General features: G+C 48.7%; 1 protein-coding gene across 7 annotated transcripts in view; it reads right to left on the bottom strand.

The window, feature by feature from the left end:
• MYRIP (myosin VIIA and Rab interacting protein) overlaps positions 1 to 18456 on the bottom strand; it is a 374699-nt gene that overhangs the window by 97036 nt on the left and 259207 nt on the right. For all 7 annotated transcript variants that reach the window (XM_086720500.1, XM_086720498.1, XM_086720504.1 and 4 more), the window contains one exon: positions 3673 to 3809. In XM_086720500.1, the coding sequence (XP_086576626.1) occupies positions 3673 to 3809 (137 nt within the window). The remainder of the gene's footprint in view (positions 1 to 3672; positions 3810 to 18456) is intronic.

Genomic DNA, 18456 nt, shown 5'->3' with positions numbered 1-18456 from the left:
AATCACATCCAAAATAGATATACAGTGTTCATGAATAAAAAGGCAGGGTTTATTTCTCCCATTTTATTTATCCCATAAACACGTATTTATCCAATAAACGTTTATTTATCCAATAAACGTGTATGTTATTTATCCAACTGTCTAGAGATTAAGTACATTAATAACGACTACATTTATCATTTCACGTAGTGTCGCTTCTCTCTAGGGTAATGATTAAAAATGTCACGCTCAATCTATCGGATGAATCAGGTGAGCACTCGTTACCATTGGACACTGTATTTTTAAAAAATTTATTTACTTATGATCTGACCTCTCCAACTGGCCTGCTGGCTCTGGAATGGTAGGGTATTGTCTGTCTTGTCACTTAAACCAGGTGGGCACACAGTAGGTGTTCAATACATGTTTGCTGCATGTTTATTAAAGGAATGAATACCTCTTAGATCTATCTGATGGAACCAACGGGTCTCCTTGTAGGCCTGGCCTATCCCGGTCACCTGATACGGTCTGTGGGAGGAATAAGCCTAGCTTGGGAGGGCCGGAAGGACTGACGTGGGTGCAGGGCGGGCACCTGGTGGCTGACCCATAAGATTCTACGAACTCGGGGCGCCTGTGTGGCGCAGTCGGTTAAGCGCCCGACTTCAGCCAGGTCACGATCTCGCGGTCCCGTGAGTTCGAGCCCCGCGTCAGGCTCTGGGCTGATGGCTCAGAGCCTGGAGCCTGTTTCCGATTCTGTGTCTCCCTCTCTCTCTGCCCCTCCCCCGTTCATGCTCTGTCTCTCTCTGTCCCAAAAATAAATAAAAACGTTGAAAAAAAAATTAAAAAAAAAAAAGAAAAAAAAAAAGATTCTACGAACTCAATGAATTTTCAATGGACTGAGGGTGCTCAGGCCAACTACGCTGGTCCTGGGGGTGGAGAGGTTTCACAGGTACAAGGAACTCCACCCCGAGAGTTCTGGAGCAGAGCACATGCCTTGCGTGCCGTAGATATTGCATGTTATGTTCTGACCAACACGATTCTGAAAATGAGTACCCTTTGCTGGATCTGAAGATGGGCCCATCTTATTTAGAATGCTTGCTGCATAGGGCCGCCTGGGTGGCTCAGTCGGTTGAGCGTCCGACTTCAGCTCAGGTCATGATCTCACGGTCCATGAGTTCAAGCCCCGTGTCAGGCTCCATGCTGACAGCTCAGAGCCCGGAGCCTGCTTTGGATTCTGTGCCTCCCTCTCTCTCTAGCCCCTCCCCTGCTCATGCAATGTCTCTCTCTGTCTCAAAAATAAATAGAAACATTAAAAAAAAAAAAGAATGCTGCTTCACAAATTGTGGTCAGGTGCTCTCTGGGGCTCTCCATCTCGGCTGTGCCTTAACATACCCCATGGAGCTTTACAAAGTATCTGTACTGGGCTCACCTCCACAGATTCGGAAGTACGTGGCTGAGCGTGGAAGATGACCCTGTCACTGGAAGGTGATTCTGGACTGAGTACATACGGTTGGGATTGAGGAAGACAGGTAACAACAATGCAAGGGTGCTGGGTGATAGGTGGGAGCTCATTGTGAGGGCGCCCCAGTCATTTGGCGCAACCGGGAGGCCACGTGTGCCCTGGGGAATTTCCCTCTACTTGAGGCGTGAGTGAATTTTCTAGGCGGTGTGTAGAATAAATCCCATTGTTTCATGATCGTGGCTTATCAGCTTTGAACATGATCTCACAAACTGTTTCTTGTCCCCTGGTCTTCGCTTCTGTTAAACAGAAATCTTAGTTTAAATGGCGCCCTGAATCATGAAAGCAACTGACTGGAATGCTTCAGTGAAGCGTCTTCGTACCCACAAAATGCTTTCAAGATTAAGCGAGTGCCACGCTGAGGACAGAAGATGTGCCAGGGGTTGAGCCACACTTTGGGGACACAGAGGTGATGAAGCTATTGCTTCACAGGGTTGAGCAGGAGAGAGGCGTGTAAAGCATTCCCTGAAGGCCCGGATGAAGGAAGTGGTGAATCCCGGAAGGCCCAGAACCCAGATCTGCCTCTATGGTGGCAGACAGCTACCCCCAGTGGATGGTTTTCCTCAGAAAGTGACGCGTGAAAATTTCAAAGCCCTGAGCTGGCCCGCTTGGGACGCATGTCTGCCTGAGCCACCCTTGGGGCCTGAGGGAGAGAGGGGAGGAGAGCAGACCTGTGGTCTGTTCTGTGGGATTCTCCACATGTTTGCTTTTCCCCTCGTCTTGCAGTAGGCAGTGGAGGTCTGAATTTGGTGACTGGTATAGGGGTACACCAAGCAGACCTGGGGGCGTATGTGAGAGAAAAGAAAGGATGAGATGCAGTCAAGTGAGCCAATAATATTCTGGAAACTTCCTGAGGTATCTCTCTGGGTTGAAAAACGACTGTTAACAGGATTCCTCTCAGGCTTTATTTCTTTTTTGGCCTCCATTCCTGGAGAAAAGGTTTTTCAAAAAACCAGCAAAGCGAAGATAAAAATAATCTGTGGAAACCTTCAGCGCTGCTCTCTTAGCTTAGGCTTCCTGAACGGTTTGAAAGATAGGGTCTAGCAACCACCACAAAAGGCCCTAATGATTCTCTGTGTTTAATGCGTCCTTTAATGCTTTACTCCCTCGTCTCAGTGGCTGGCATATTTTTAGATAAGACATGGCCATAGACTTTATTGAAAATACGACAATGTAAAATAATGACGGCGAAAAAGCTCCAGAATGAGACGGATGAGATCTTTTTTCCTTCCCTCTTTCTCGTGGATAAAAAGCATTTACCTGTGTCAGCAAAGTGTTGGAAAAAATCTGCCTTTAGATAGAAGGAAAAAAACAACAACAACAAACACCAGCCTTTTTTTGGAGGATACGCTGTTCATATTCTGACAACGATTTCTTTCTACTGGCTGGTGTAATAGAACTGAAGAATATAATTTCTCCTTCTAATTACATTGGTTGTCTTAACTGTATAAAAACAGCGAAGGTAGAATTAGTCCTTCAGGCTTCCTGGGAGAGAAGCCCGCACTTTCCTGACTCTCCCAACACATCAAGTTCTGGAACTGGTGTGAGTAGAATTTTGGAGTAGGAGGGCAGGGGAGTGGAGGGCATACCTCAGAGTACAGACTAGTCTATGTGATCAAAGAGGACTTTCTGACGTTTTAATCATTAGGGGGAGACGATCCAGAATCTTTGATTTCTAGGGATCTAGAATTAATATGTGCACAACACGCAGAAATACTTTGGTCTTCTTTTTTAAATGTTAATTTATTTATTATTTTGAAGGGGGAGGGGGCAGAAAGAAAAAAGAGAGAGAGAGAGAGAGAGAGAGAGAACCCCAAGCAGGCTCCATGCTTTGGGCACAGAGCCCGACTCAGGGCTCGAACTCACCAACTGTGAGATCACGACCTGAGCCGAAATCAAGAGTCGGACACTTAACTGACAGAGACACCCAGGGGCCCCAATACTTTGGTCTTCTCAGCACATTCGACAGCCCAGTGGGGATGCTGGCACGGGGTAAGTCAAACTTAACAGAATCTTTGGTATTTAGCCTCCTACTTCTGATCCTCATTGGGGCCAGATAGTTAAGCAACTTTCTTGGTCCCAGTTGAGTGTGGCCGGTGTCGGGGGCCTCCCAGCCCGGCCTCCTTCCATCCCACCAGCCCCGCAAAGACTCCCAGAGCAGAGCACCGCCCACATACCTAGAATATCGAAGCACGCCCCGGTCTCCAGCCGGTGTTTCCTGTACAGGTTCTTCAAGACTTTAGCACTGCCGAAGCGTTTGAAGCGACTCTTCACGTTATTGTAGAACCATTCCAGAGACTGGGTCCTCAGAAGCCTGCGGAAAACACAGAATTAGAAAACAAAATCAGAATTAAAAACCGGAGTGATTAAAATGGTGGGTGGCCAAAGGTGCCGTGATACTCCGCAGCGCCTTCCATCAAGACGTGCAGCTGCCTTCTCCACTCTCGAGTCCGGGCTGGTGCGCGTGTGTGACTTGTTCGGACCACGGAGATGGGTGGGTGTGACACTGCAGATCTTGAGCCTTACGGTGACCTCTCTTGCCGCTCCTGGAGATCCTGCACCCCGTGACCACGCGAGCAAGCCCAAGCTGGCCTTCAGGGTGCCCACGGACACTTGGCCCAAATCACCCCTTCCGCCTCAGGCAATGACCGGCCCATCTCAGACAGGTGAGCGAGGGAAAAGGTGACAGGGACCTGGCGAGTGACAAGAGTGATAGCAGCCAGGAGGACAGCAGCGAGGATGAGGTCCAGACCACCCGGACAAAGAGATATTCAGCAGCGGTGTGGATTCAGAAGATGAAAGAGCTGACTCTGGTGATGAGGACACAGGCCAGCCTGTGGCAGTGACGGGGGGTGGCCAGGGGAGCTGCAGCCACAGCCGGAGCCACAGTACCAGTCTCACCCCCAGGGGCAGCGAGCACTCAGCCCAGGAGGCTGGCAGTGAAGCCACAGCTTTGGATTCCAGGCACAGTGACCGAGTCCCGGGACTCCCGGGACTGGCGCCGACATGATTACTGTGCATAGAAACGCATGTTTCCAGCGGTCTCTTTGTGAGCCTTCCGCTTTGTTCGTTTTCCTCCCCTCCTCCAAACCTTGGCTGTTATTAAAGCCAGTCTCTCTTTAAACAAATAAACAATTGCCTGGAGATGCATGAGTGGCCTGAAGAAGGACCAGCAGAGCAAGCATGCATCTGAGCCCAGCCAAACAGCAAGTGGATAAATGCTGGCCATTTTAAGCCACTGACTGATACACCTGCTTAATAGCAGGCTTTGTATGTGATACTCCTGTTGCACTGACAACACCTCTCACTCAGCACGAGAGAGACAAGATTTTCCAGCCACTTATGCATTCAGCTGGGAGCACGGAGGGAAAGCAGTTTCTTGGGCAGTGCTGGAACGGTGGGTCCAGAACACTGACAAGATGCTTCTCTCTTTTTTTAATTTTTAAAAAAATTTGTAAGAAAGTTTATTTATATTTGAGAGACAGAGCTTGAGCGGGGAAGGGGCAGAGCGCGAAGGAGACACAGAATCCAACGCAGGCTCCAGGTTCCGAGCTGTCAGCACAGAGCCTGTGCACGATCATGAGATCGTGACCTGAGCTGAAGCTGGACGCCCAACCGACTGAGCCACCCGGGCGCCCCTCTTTTTAAAATTTTTTAAAGTTTATTTATTTATTTTGAGAGAGAGCAAGACAGAGAGCAGGGGAGGGGCATAGAGAGAGGGAGAGAGAGAATCCCAAGCAGGGTCTTGCACCACCAGCACAGAGCCTGATGAGGGGCTCAAACTCACGAACCGTGAGATCATGACCTGAGCCAAAACCAAGAGCCGGATGCTTAACTGACTGAGCCACCCAGGTGCCCCCAAGATGCTTCTCTTTTTGGCTTGATGACATATTTCTAAGTCCCTTCCATTTCAAGAATAGCTTTTACTGTTACTTTTATTATGAATGTAATAACACATGCTCACTTTAGAGAATTCAGAAAAGCGAAACGAACATAAAGGCCTCTAATTCAATGGATGAACAAGCACATCTGTATCTACTCTTCCTCCCCAGATGCCAGTAAAATGGGAGAAGATACCCAAAGGGAAAAATCTACACAAACGAAGAATAGGGGTGAGAGCAAAACACCAGAGATTTTGACATATTTCTGGAAAATCGAAAGTGGATGATAGCATGAACGTAAGAGAGAATTCTGTCCTCCAGACAGGTACAGGATCTGGGCCTCCTGGACCGAGGGGTCCAACTTGGAGCTGGCTTGTGCCAAGAGCAGCACTGGCTGTGAGACGGAATTCAGAAAGCTGATCTAATGGCTGCATACACGACAGTGAGGCCTCTCGGTCTCCATCCCAATTCCTAATCAAATGGACAACTGGTCCAGGGATGCTTTGTCCTTAGGTCCCAAACGAAAACAGTCCTGTAATAAAATTGGACAATCTACTTGAAGAAGACTAGGGCTTGAATACAAGGGTCACACCTGCAGTGAAACCTTCCTTGGGCAGCTTTGGAAGAGTGTTCCCCCCCCCCCCCCCCCCCCCCGCCAACACCTGCCCACCAGATCCTGTCCATCTACCTGAAGATGGGCCTGGCCGACAAACTTGGAGCTGTCAGTCAGCACATCACCCCCGGTTCAAAGGACAGGTCTACTGGGAATACTAGCCTATCCATGTTAGCCATCTTTATTAATCAGCCAAGACCTTTGTTAAAAAATATGAATAGACAACCAGAGATCACTAGAAATTTGAAACAATCCAATGGATTGGGAAAGAAGGACCAAGAGAAACTAAGAGGGAACTTTTAAAAAGAGAAATGAAGGTAATCTAGGGTAATGAAAATCGCTCTAAACATTCTAATAAATGACAGTGATTTGAAACGACACTGTACCTCATCCATATAACAAGATTACGTGGTGTGAAAAGTAAGTAATCAGGCAATAATAGTTTCTTGGACACAGAACCTATGATCGGTGAAATCTTCCAGAATGCAGAGCAAGAAGTCAAAAAGATAGGACTTATCGGAGAAAGGAACATGAGGATCAATTCAGTGGGCTCAGCATCTAACAGGATTCCAGGAAGGGAGAAGAGGAAAGAAAAAACATCAGACATATAACAGAATAAAAGGGGCCCAAGCTAAGAAAGGCAAAGGTATTTAGGTTAAGAGTCTACCAAAGGCCAAGCAGAATAAATTAAATACCAAACAAAACACAGCAGACAATCCTACCTACATACATCTAAGATTCAGACCCTCAAAAAGATGAGGCTTTGAAGGCTTCCAGACAGAAAAAAAGGGCATTTTTGCAAATGAACAAAAATATGAATGACATTAACATTTGAAATCTATAACACCGAATGCAAGGAGACAACGGAGCATGGGTTTCCTAAGCCCAGAGAAGAAATAACAGGAACTCAGAATTCTATGTTCAAACTGTCATCGGAGGAGGGCCCAATAAAGGTATCTTCAGCCATGCAAGATATCCGAAAGTTTATGTGCTTTCTGGGAGGAAAAAAATTCTTAAGGTAAACCATAGGAGAGTGAAAAAACCATCTAAGAAAGAGGAAATCACGGCCCTCTAGAAAGAGGGAGTCGGTGCAGGGATCCAATGGGCAGAAGTCTCAGCGGGTATGAAAGGCGGGCAGTGCAAACAGGCCATTCAATAAGCGCATAATTAAGAGGCCAAATGAATGTAGAGAGATGCTGAAGAAGGAGGCACATCTTTCTTTTGGCAATAAGAATAAAGAAAGATAATTAGAAGCCCCGGGGAAAACAAAAACAAAACTCAAATGGCAGCTCTAGAAAGCGACGGTCTAATCAGGAAGCACATTCAAGGCCGTCAGATTCTGCCAACTAACGAAGCAGAAGAAAAGAGGCAAACGGCTCGTGGCCCGGGTTCGTGGCCAAGGATCACATTTCCTTCTCTCTGCAGACTTCACGACAAGACTCTGGTCTGTAGCAAATTGTATATATTGTATTACATATATAATATATGCATTATAATTTTATGTGTATAATGAAAACACCATTTTACTTTTCACACCCTATTTATAGACAAAGCATGAAAGGCCCTCCCTGTCAAGACGTTTGCATTTTTTGCTGAAAGCGAAACCAAGTCATCAGCTGGCCTGAAAGGGAGCCCGGATGCAGAGAGAGGCAGGAACAACACAGACGGCTCACAGAGGCTAACTTCCTCATCTTGCACAGTGGGGTCCAGAACGGCTTCTCGAATATATGGACAACCATCACGGTTTAAATATGTCATGTAAAGTGACAGAGGTCACCGGGTATTAATAAAACTTTGGGGGGAGGGGAAAGAGGTAGCAAGGACGTGGGCCAGGCATGAAAGTCTAAAGTTGATGAGTCAAGAAATGGTAAGATCAACACGTTAGTTAGAATTTTAGCAGTAACCCCAAGGAATGTTTACAGGTGACTGCTTGGGGCATTGGGACTTGGCATGTTGCTGGGGGCATGAGATCCCTTAACTTTCGTATCATTTTATATTGCTTGAATTCTTTTTTAACCAGGTACATGCATTAACGTAAGAGCACTGAAATAAAAACAAAAGGGGCGTCTCGGTCAGGTGGGTGGCTCAGTCAGTTAAGTGTCCAGCTCTTAATTTCAGCTCAGGTCGTGATGTCACGGTCATGAGCTCGAGCCCCACGTTGGGCTCTGTGCTGGTCGTGGAGCCCGCTCAAGATTCTCTCTCTCCCTCCCCCTCTGGCCCTCTCCCCAGCTCATGCTCTCAATTTCTCTTTCTCTCTCTCTCTTTCTCTCTCAAAAAAAAAAAAAAAAAAAAACATACGTAAAAGAAGATTTTTTAAAAAATCACCCCAAAGTCTTACCACTGGAACTTGACATCTGAAGTGTTTGTTATGGACTGAAAGTCTATATCCCCACAAAAGTCCTATGTTGAAACCGAATCCCTGATGTGATGTTACCTGCGGGTGGGGGGCTTTGGGAGGTGGGGCCCTCATGAACAGGATGGTGTCACTATAAAAGAGACCCTAGAGTGCTTCGTCCCCTCTCCTACCGTGGGAGGACACAGCGAGAAGCCGGCCGTCTATGAGCTGGGAAGCAGCTCCTGGCCAGACACCAAGTCTGCCCGTGCCTTGATCTTGGCCTTCCCGGCCTCCAGGACTGTGAGACATACGTTCCTGTTGTTTAGAAGTCACTCAGTCTGCGGCATTGTATGATAGCCGCCGGGAACAGTGGTATGTGTGGGTGTGTATGTGTGTGCACACGTGTGTGCATGCACGCCTAACGCAACACACATGGGGAAGACAGTGTCGGTCTCAAGTCTGTTGGTGCAGAAGGGGCCCCAGGGCCAGTGTCGCTCTGAGGGACCACGTTTAAGAGGGAGGAAGCTCCTCCCCCTTCCGATAAAGCCCAGCCGACAAAAGCTGTGGGGCAGCATCAGTGCAGCCACCAAGAGTACCCAGGAGGCAGTGAGGGTGGCAGTGGAGGGGCACCCCTCCTAAAAGGCTCAGGACTTCACTGAAGAGAAGTTCTGGACGGCCTTGCTCCTGAGCACACGCGAGGGACCTCCAGTACATGTAATTCGCACACTGTCTTTTCTTAATTTGTTTTTAACATGTATTCATTTTTTGAGAGAGAGAGAGAGAGAGAGACAGAGAGACAGAGCCTGAGTGGGGGAGGAGACACAGAATCCAAAGCAGGCTCTGTCAGCACAGAGCCCGACACGGGGCTCGAACTCACGAACCGTGAGATCATGACCTGAGCCGAAGTCTGACACTTAACTGACTGAGCCACCCAGGCGCCGCCCCCCCCACCCCCACCCCGACACTGTCTTTTAAGAAACAAGGGATCACAATGACTTCGATCCCGCAGATGCCTTCAGAGCTCAGTCTGTCACTTCATTCAAGTCTCGGCACAAACGTCACCCCCTTGTGAGGCCCTGCCTGGCCACTTTGGCTAGAATACCATGACCACACCAACACGTCTTGTATCGCTTTCCTTTTCTCTCTCCGTTTTCCCATAGAGTACTTTTCTGCACCTCATGTGTCATTATATATAATTGTATAGAGTTACTTACAAGTTAATATGCTGATGCATTAATTAATGATTGTTAAATTGGTCATGATTTCTTTCTCCTTTCCAACAGAACGTAATAAGCTCATGGGAAACAGGGTTTTTTTTCCCACTCCTGTATCCTAAGTGCCTAGACCCACCGTGTGCACACAGCGGACACTCAGTAAAATCCGGTGAGTGAGGGACACACACTGTCCTAACCTACTGTTTTCACTTGCTATTCCTGATTGAGTTCAATGTCCTTAAACAGTCTTCCCCCACGGCACCTTTGGCAGTCCCAGGGTTCTCCGCGGTTTGGATGCAGCCTGCTTTACATAACTGATCTCCTATCTTCGGACGCGGAATTTTTCCCCATTTTGTTTTCTATTAACAACAATTCTATGACACGTATGTTGGCGGCTATGGTTTCACACAGCCACGATTGTGGATTCTAGAAGAGGAATCACTGGGCTCACAGATATCAATCTTTCATAAAGTTTGTACCAGAAAGCTTGCTCCTCACCTGGGCGTGAGATTCTAAAATCCTCAACGTGGCCTCACATTGAAAAGAAAGCCCCAGAGGAGTGGCTGATGGCTCCGTGCAAAGCCCACTTGTGGTCCCTACGTGCAGCCCAGGAAGGCAAGCATCACCTCCTCCGCACTCCGGTTTGACCCCCAAGAGGGCATTTAGAGGCCGGTCTCCACTGAAGGGAAAAAAGCAGCTATCCAACAGCACGTACCAAATGTGTCATCCCTTTTATTTAAAACTGCATTATATCACCCGTATCATTGCTATTAAAACAAATGGACACGGTTATGCGAGTGCTTGTTCCGTCTTAGGCACTGTGCCAGAAGCTTTCCTCGAATCCTTTTATTTAATTCACAGAGCATAGCACGGGGAGTTAAGACCATGCGTGCTGGCCCAGGGATTTGCTACCTGTGTGGGTGCTGAGCAAATTCCTGTCTGTAAGCCTCAGTTTTTTCGTCTATAAGATGGGGATGACAGTAACCACCTCGTAAGGCGGTTTGAGGATTAAATGATAGAACACAAGCAGTAAGTTGCCTGGCGAAACGTGATTTCTTAAGACAGCTCCACAAGGGCGAGCCTCATTGGGATAGATGGTTAAGTCGAGATGTAGTAAGATTGCCTGTGTCGCCCAAAGGAGCAAAGCGCGTCAGCAGGGATTCAAAACGGGAGCTCAACCATGCAGATGTGCTCACCACGGGCATTCAAAGGGAAGAGAGATTGGCTCTCCTTAGTGCACTTTCCTGTAGCATTTTCATTTACTACAAAGAATAACTGTCATTTAGTTTAGCATCTGTCACTTTTATCAAAAACCCATACAGCTATTTTCAGAATAAACACTAACACAGCAGACAGGAAAAAAAGTACAGAAGACTTTGTCCTTGGAAACCATAACATCTGGGCTTACGATTTACTTGATAGCTTTAAAAGCACAAACGGAATGTGACTCTAGACATGTTCTCCAGGCCACGTCCCCGGTGCACTGCCCTGCTCTCCGAGCCGTCGACCATCACAAAGGACCTGTTGGTGGCTCAGCAATGTGGCTGAGGGTCCACAATGGTCCTGTTGGGGGATGGTTGTTACTGTGCTCCACATTCCTTTCACCAAAGGACATTCCCTGTCCTTTTGGGACACTCACCCTTCCCTCCTAATGGAGGGTAAGTTGTTCTGGAAAACCTAGCGCCCCTTCCCCTCGCTCTCCCCCACCCCAACACCGCCCTGGTCAGCATGCGGGTGGTCACACGACACAGAACAGCGAACCCAGGTCATGATGGAGGTTTTTGCTGCTGCTCTTGGAAGGCGGGGTGCTGCCTTTCTGCTGGGCTGGCCCCACAGAGGAAGGAAAGCCCAGAACTGCTGGGGCCATCCCGCCCATCACTTGGGGGGATATCTGTGGTCTTCTGGACAGAAGCAGATCTGATGTTGGAAAGGGACAGGATCCTGCTGCTACGCTTCGAACGCTTGTATCTCCTCAAGCCCAAGGTCAAGCCCTGGACTCGTCTATTACATGAGCCAGTAATTTCCCTCTCTTACACCTTTTGGAATTGGTTTCCCTTATTGGCAACCAAGAGTCTTCATACCTCAAGTATACAAAAGGATGAGCTCTTTCCTCCCTGGTTGCACCCAAACTTTTGGCATTCAGAAGCGCGTTAATGACCTCTACAGTGGAAGCCCCAGTGTGCTCAAGTCTTGGAGTGGGACCAGGGCACCGCCCTGGGCTGCTGGGAGGTGGGAGGCCGGCACCGAATCCTTGGAGAATGACTGTCAAAACCACAGCCTGATTTGGGAGCAGAAAGCTTTTCTCTTACAAAGTGATGTGTTTTAGACTATGTTTTGACTTAGCGTTACCGTGGAGAGCTTTCCTGGAAGTCAGGCAAGGCTCGGTCAGGATGACCTTCATTTCATATTAGCACTCTTATCTCACTTATTTAAAATCTCAGGGCCCAGAGGAAACTCATGGGACGCACGTGATTCGTGCGGGAGGGGTGTGGGGAGGGGGCTGTGAGGATGCCAGCACCAGCGGGGACTGGGTAAATGTGCTCCTGGGGGCTCCCTGGTCTCAGGGAGGCTGGAGACCTCAGGGTAGTCCGGTCTCCAGCCTCCACCTGAACGAAACATGACTGCAGGCAAGAGCGGACGGGAAGGAAGGAACCTCGTGTCGGCATCCTGCTCGAGTGGAAGGCAGAATGGAATCCTGTGCGTGCATGTGGACTCCTTCACTTGTCCACTCACCCATTCTTTAATTCCCTCGCTATTTCTTGCGTGCCCCCTGGGGCAGGCACCGTGCCAGGGATACCGGCGGTCACACACCGATAAGGCGGCTACCCCTCAGTGCTGCCAGACTAATCTCAAAGAGTGCCAGGTGCGTCATGAGATGGGATCAAAAGGAAGCCAAAGGTATCTCAGGAGTGGCCGGACATAGGCTTTGGCTTCTGGATTATTCCCACCGGTGGATGCGACACTACGTGTGGAGGAGAGGAGACGTAGGCAGGGGTGGGAGCCACCCTCCTGGTGACGAGGCTTGCCAACAGCTTCCCGACCCGGAACCGTCCAGAGGGACCCTGCTTGACTTCCCTGGCTTATTCTGTAAACGATCCCGCGTTATCCCTAAGAATGTTTGCACAGCGATTCTCAGCACGCTGTAGTTTCACCAACTTAAGTGTGAACGTTTCTTTAAATACTAAAGAGTTTTAAAAGTCAGCAGCGAACCCTTCAACTTCAGCAATACAACATAGTCAGAATTGATTACTTTTGGTCCTGGGAGCTACTTCGTCCTCTGGAAAATGTGATACTAATGGTACCTCGCAAGGCTGGAGGGAGAATTAAATAACTCAGCCCAGGGTGCCCAGAGAAAGGGCAGGCCCACGGTGCCAGCTGAGCCTGATGTGAGTGGATACATCTTTGGGGCATGGCCTCCCACGTCCGTACTCACTAAACGCTGCAAACGCGTGATCCCCTGTGGGGCATGTGCTTTGATGGGGATGATGGCACTGTCTATTGGCAGGAGGGTTTCCCCCCAGATGCACCTGCTCTTGGAGATGCTGATAAGCCCCTCCTCTGGCACCCCATCGTCCCTTCCTACTCCGCTCCCATGTTGCAATGAGAGATGTTACCGATAAGGCAGAAAACAAGACTGGGCACGACAAACTACTTAGGTGATGCGACGAACCATATGCCACAGGGGTATGCCTGGACTTGTCCTCCAAGACCTCATAGACCTGTCAGGACAAGAAGGTGCCCAAGGGCCCGAGGCCATGGGTGTGGCCACCTTACTATGAAGCTCCCGAAGGAGTGAGTGAGTGAGTGCTGGGCCCCAGGACAGGCTGGGTGAGCCCCTCGAGTTACACCGGGGAAGCACAGCACCGTGGAAAGAGCTGTTCGAATTCAAGGGAAGCACGGTCCGAATTCTGGTTCTCCTGCCGTCCCGCGAGGTCACTCCGCCTCTTGGTGCTTTGGCCCCCTCTGCAAAGTAGCCGGAGAGGTGACGTGACAAACAAAAGATGCAGCATGTGCCGACTGCGGCAACAACCCACCTCAGGCAAGTCACTTAACCTCCCCCTGCCTCCGTTTCCTCACCTGTAAACTGGGGATAAGCACGACAACCATCGCGCGTAGGGAGCAGCTGACGGGCAAATCCAAGTCAAGTGCTCAGCCCTGACACAACTCAACCGCTGTCCTGAGTTCGAGGCGCTTCGAAAGAAGTGTATGTAGAGGAAGAGGGTCAGGTGTCCCACTCTGAGAGGGTGACAAGAGAGCGGGGTGTGACAGTGAGGGGGGGCAGGGTAGGCAGACAGGTCAGGAGCCCTGTTGCAGGCTGGACCGACAGCGGGAGGTAGGACGGAACGCCACCTCCCATCAGAAACATGAGCACCCCACCTTCACAGACAGAAGCGCCCAACTTCCTTCCCCGGCCCCTAATGGTCTGTTCTGTCTTTGAGGAGACTGACGCTTCCTTATAAAGTGCTCGCAGGAGGAGTGTGTGTGTCCCCGATGGTCTGGCAGTTAGTTTCATTCTTGGAATCTCCCCAGAGAAGCACTCACAGGTGTCCTCAGGGGTATTCCCTGAAAAAAAAACCCGTGAACAGCCTTGGCTCATTCATTCATTCCTTGTTCATTCACTCACTCGTACATCAAATACAAATTCATTCATGAGCACCCACCACACGCCAGGTGCTGGGGTGAGCACCGTATCCTGCAATGGACAAAATGGACAAGGTTTCAGACATTCTAGGTGGAGGAGACAGGAAGTGCAAAGGCCCTGGGGCCTGGTTTGCTTCCAATATCTGAACGACAATAACAAAGAGGTAACTGTCTGGAGGGGAGTGAACAAAGTGAGAAGTCTGTCAATGAGAGAATGGTTAAGTAAACTGCGGTTTATTCATTCCACAAAAGATTAAAAGATTACACAGTGATATTAAATGGATGAGCCAGATCTACCTTATCAACATGTTTAATCTATAAAACAAACTTCAGAACCCTATGGGCTGATCATGCCATTAACGTAAGTTGGAAGCATCACATAAAGTGACTATGTGTATGTGTATATATAGTTATATATAAGTTGCAAAAGTGAATTATCTGTATGGGAACAATGTGTCCAATTTCAAGGAGAGAAGGGTTTGGAGTCAGAGAGGGCTCACAATGGAACTTCAACAGAGTCAGTAATATCTCATCTCCATAAAATCTGTTCTTTTTTTTTTTATTTTTTTTATTTTTTTTTCAACGTTTTTTATTTATTTTTGGGACAGAGAGAGACAGAGCATGAACGGGGGAGAGGCAGAGAGAGAGGGAGACACAGAATCGGAAACAGGCTCCAGGCTCTGAGCCATCAGCCCAGAGCCCGACGCAGGGCTCGAACTCGCGGACCGCGAGATCGTGACCTGGCTGAAGTCGGACGCTTAACCGACTGCGCCACCCAGGCGCCCCTCTGTTCTTTTTTTTAATGTTTATTTGTTTTGAGAGAGAGAGAGAGAGAAAGAGAGAGGTCGGGAGCAGGGGAGGGGCAGAGAGAGAGAGAGAGAGAGAGAGGATCTTAAGCAGGCTCTACACAGCCAGTACAGACCCGGATGCAGGGCTCGAACTCACAAACTTTGAGATCATGACCTGAGCTGAAATCAAGAGGTGGACACTTAACCAATTGAGCCACCCAGGCGCCCCACTGTAAAACCTGTTCCAGCGGGGTCCATGAGGGCTGCCCCATCAGGACGGACACGACTGGCCCATGGGTGTCTTTGTAGCCTGCCGGGAACTTTGGAGTAGGCCTGGAGCAGTCCACAGTATAAACACAAGAAAACCCAGCAGAATCCGAAACACATACCTTGCCACCTATCGTCCTCATTCTTAAGAAAACCTCATCCAACCTCTTCATCTGTTCTCTAAGCACAAACCTTTATTGGAGCACTTTCCGGCACTGTTTTCATAAATTATTTTAGGACCTGTCATCACTGCTAAGTTAAGTGTCCACTAAGAGAAGAAGCCTCTGCAGACACACTTCACGGTCTGCACTATGATGCCACGTCTCCTAAGATGATCTCCGCGAAGAGAACAAGAATATATTGCTTCAGGTTTTCTTTCCTTTTTTTTTTTGTAAACCCCAACCATAACCGGCTCTTAAGTTGTTATCTTTCCTGGCTTCGCAGGAGGGTTCTTAGTCTGCGGGTGGATGAATTCTTGTTTTTCTGGTTGACTCAACAGACATCACTTTCTTTAAAGCTCCCTTGTGCCCTGCACTGCAGATCTCATGCCCTCTACCTTCCTCCTCATGCTACGACCGTAGGCACCCCCCCAGCACAAGCTCTACGTTCTCCCCAGCACGGAAAACTGTGTGGGCTGCACAGTGACCTCTGACCCCACGCCATCGGCCCGTCAATGTTTGCTAATCCCCACCATGAACCAATGGCCCATTAGCCACAGGAGTCTCCCCACGGCTGTGTGTCAGCCCCAACAAAACCCAATTTGCCGCCAGGCCCCAAGGAAGGAGGGCTGGTCTGGGATGGGAGAATGTGTCCACGTCCAGACTGGACCGCGAGCCCATGTTGTGTGACATCACGGGCTCAGCCGCTGGACACCGTGCCCGTCTCTGCGCATGGCCCCGGTGTAGTGTGGGGTTGGGTAAAGATTCTGCACCATCCCTGGGGACAGCCTGCGGTGGTTCAACCCTCTTGGACGGCCCGTGTTCCAACCAGGAAGGAAGGGCTGGACGGCAACCTCACGCACCCAGGGTCGGGCTTCCTGAAGAGTCTGTCTGGTGTCAGACTCTCTGGGGGGGGGTCCACACCCAGAGGGAACTGGGGTTTCTTCTTGGTCTAGCCCTGGCCCAGGAAGATATCTAACTGTGGTCTTATGGTTTCCATTCCCCCAGCTGTGGGGCTTCTGGGAAATTGGTCTGCCGCCCAAGTAGTCTAGCTCTGGACGTATTAAAGTGTGACAGCGTCTGGTTCTCAAAGTCACAGGTGGGCACAGAGAAGGGCTAGGAGAGGAGGCAGCTGCAGTCAGAGCTGAGCACCTCCTGGTCCACAGCCACGGGGCCCAACCTTTTCAGTCTGAAAAGTGGGGGCAGGAGGGGGTAAGTACATTTGTTTGGGAAACTCGTGTGTTTTTTTTTAAGTTTATTTATTTTGAGAAAGAGAGAGCACATTAGGGGCAGAGAAAGAGGGAGAGAGAGAGAATCCCAAGCAGGCTCCACGCTGTCAGCACAGAGCCTGATGCAGGGCTCAAACCCACGAACCATGAGATCATAACCTGAGCCGAAATCAGGAGTCAGACACTCAACCGAAGGAGCCACCCAGGCGTCCAGGGGAACATCTTGGATGACAACGGGGCACCCGCTTGGAGTCAAGTTCTCTTCTGCGGCTAAAGTCCAACCAAACAAAAGATGGAGCTCCTTTCCTGCAGCTACGGAGAATCAACAACATATTTTCGGCATTCTTTGAAGCCTTTTTCCCCATTTTCTCTCCGCCCTGTCTCATTATCCTGCGTCATGATGTCTTCACTAATTCCCCACTTAAGGAAGGCATCAGGAAGAAACTGGCAGTTCCATAGTCATTAAGGAAACTGATCTCTTAAAAATGATATAAGCCCGGTTTAAATGGATTTTTGCCATCATTTATCGAGAGCCTCCTCAATCCAGGCTTTTTCAAATGGAGTGTTTTTTGCATGGAGAGAATTCTTGCTGCTGTGTCTAGAAACTCAAAACAGCCCCTTCCCACAAAGTAGAAGATTTACAGAAGTTCTCATTTAAAAAAAAAAAAATTAGGGGAGGGGCGCCTGGGTGGCTCAGTCGGTTAAACGTCCGACTTTGGCTCAGGTCATGATCTCAAGGTCTGTGAGCTCGAGCCCCATGTTGGGCTCTGTGCTGACAGCTCAGAGCCTGGACTCTGTTTCAGATTCTGTGTCTCCCTCTCTCTCTGAGCCTCCCCCGTTCACACTCTGTCTCAAAAATAAATAAACGTTAAAAAAATTTTTTTTTTTAAATTAGGGGGGCGCCTGGGTGGCTCAGTTGGTTGAGCATCTGATTTTTGGTTTTGGCTCAGGTCATGATCTCGTGGTTTTGTGGGTTCGAGCCCCACACCGGGCTCTGCGCTGGCAACATGAAGCCTGCTTGGGATTCTCTCCCTCCCTCTCTCTCTGCCCCTCCCCTATTTGCACTGTTAAAATAAATAAACTTTAAATTATACAAAAAATGAGGGATATTTTTCTAGCTAAGAGAAGCTTTAAGAAAGAAAAAAATATGGGGGCAGGGTAAACTTGACCTATAAGATATTAAAACAAATGCATAATAACTAAAATAGTGTGTTATATTAAAAATATAAAGACAGGGGTGCCTGGTGGCTCAGTTGGTTAAATGTCCGACTTTGGCTCAGGTCATGATCTCACGGTTTGTGGGTTCGAGCACTACGTCAGGCTCTGTGCTCACAGCTCAGAGCCTGGGGCCTGCTTTGGATTCTGTGTCTCTCTCTGTCTCTGCCCCTTCCCCACTCATGCTCTGTCTCTATCTCAAAAATAAATAAACATTAAAAAAATATAATTACAAATAGGAAAGAAACCTGGAAGACAATGTATAAAATATAACTATTGATATCTCTGAACAGTGATATTATGGGTAACTTTGATTTCTCAAACTGTGCAAACATATACTATTTATTTACTTATTTATTAATTAATTAATTTACTTATTTATTTTTGAGAGAGAAAGAGAGAATGGGTGCGTGAGCAGGGGAGGGACAGAGGGAGAGAGAAACAGAAAGAGAGAGAGAGAGAGAGAATCGCAAGCAGGCTCTGTACTCAGAGTGGAGCCCAACACAAGGGCTTGATCTCATGACCACGGGATCACCACCCGAGCTAAAATCAAGTCAGACATGCAACCAAACTGAGCCACTGAGGCACCCCAATCGTATACTAATTTATAAACAGAAAAG

The sequence above is a fragment of the Puma concolor genome, chromosome C2 (assembly GCF_028749965.1).
Source record: "Puma concolor isolate L17-30 chromosome C2, mPumCon1.1.hap2, whole genome shotgun sequence".
In the NCBI taxonomy this organism is placed as follows: Eukaryota; Metazoa; Chordata; class Mammalia; order Carnivora; family Felidae; genus Puma; species Puma concolor.
This window is presented reverse-complemented; position numbering and strand designations above follow the sequence as displayed.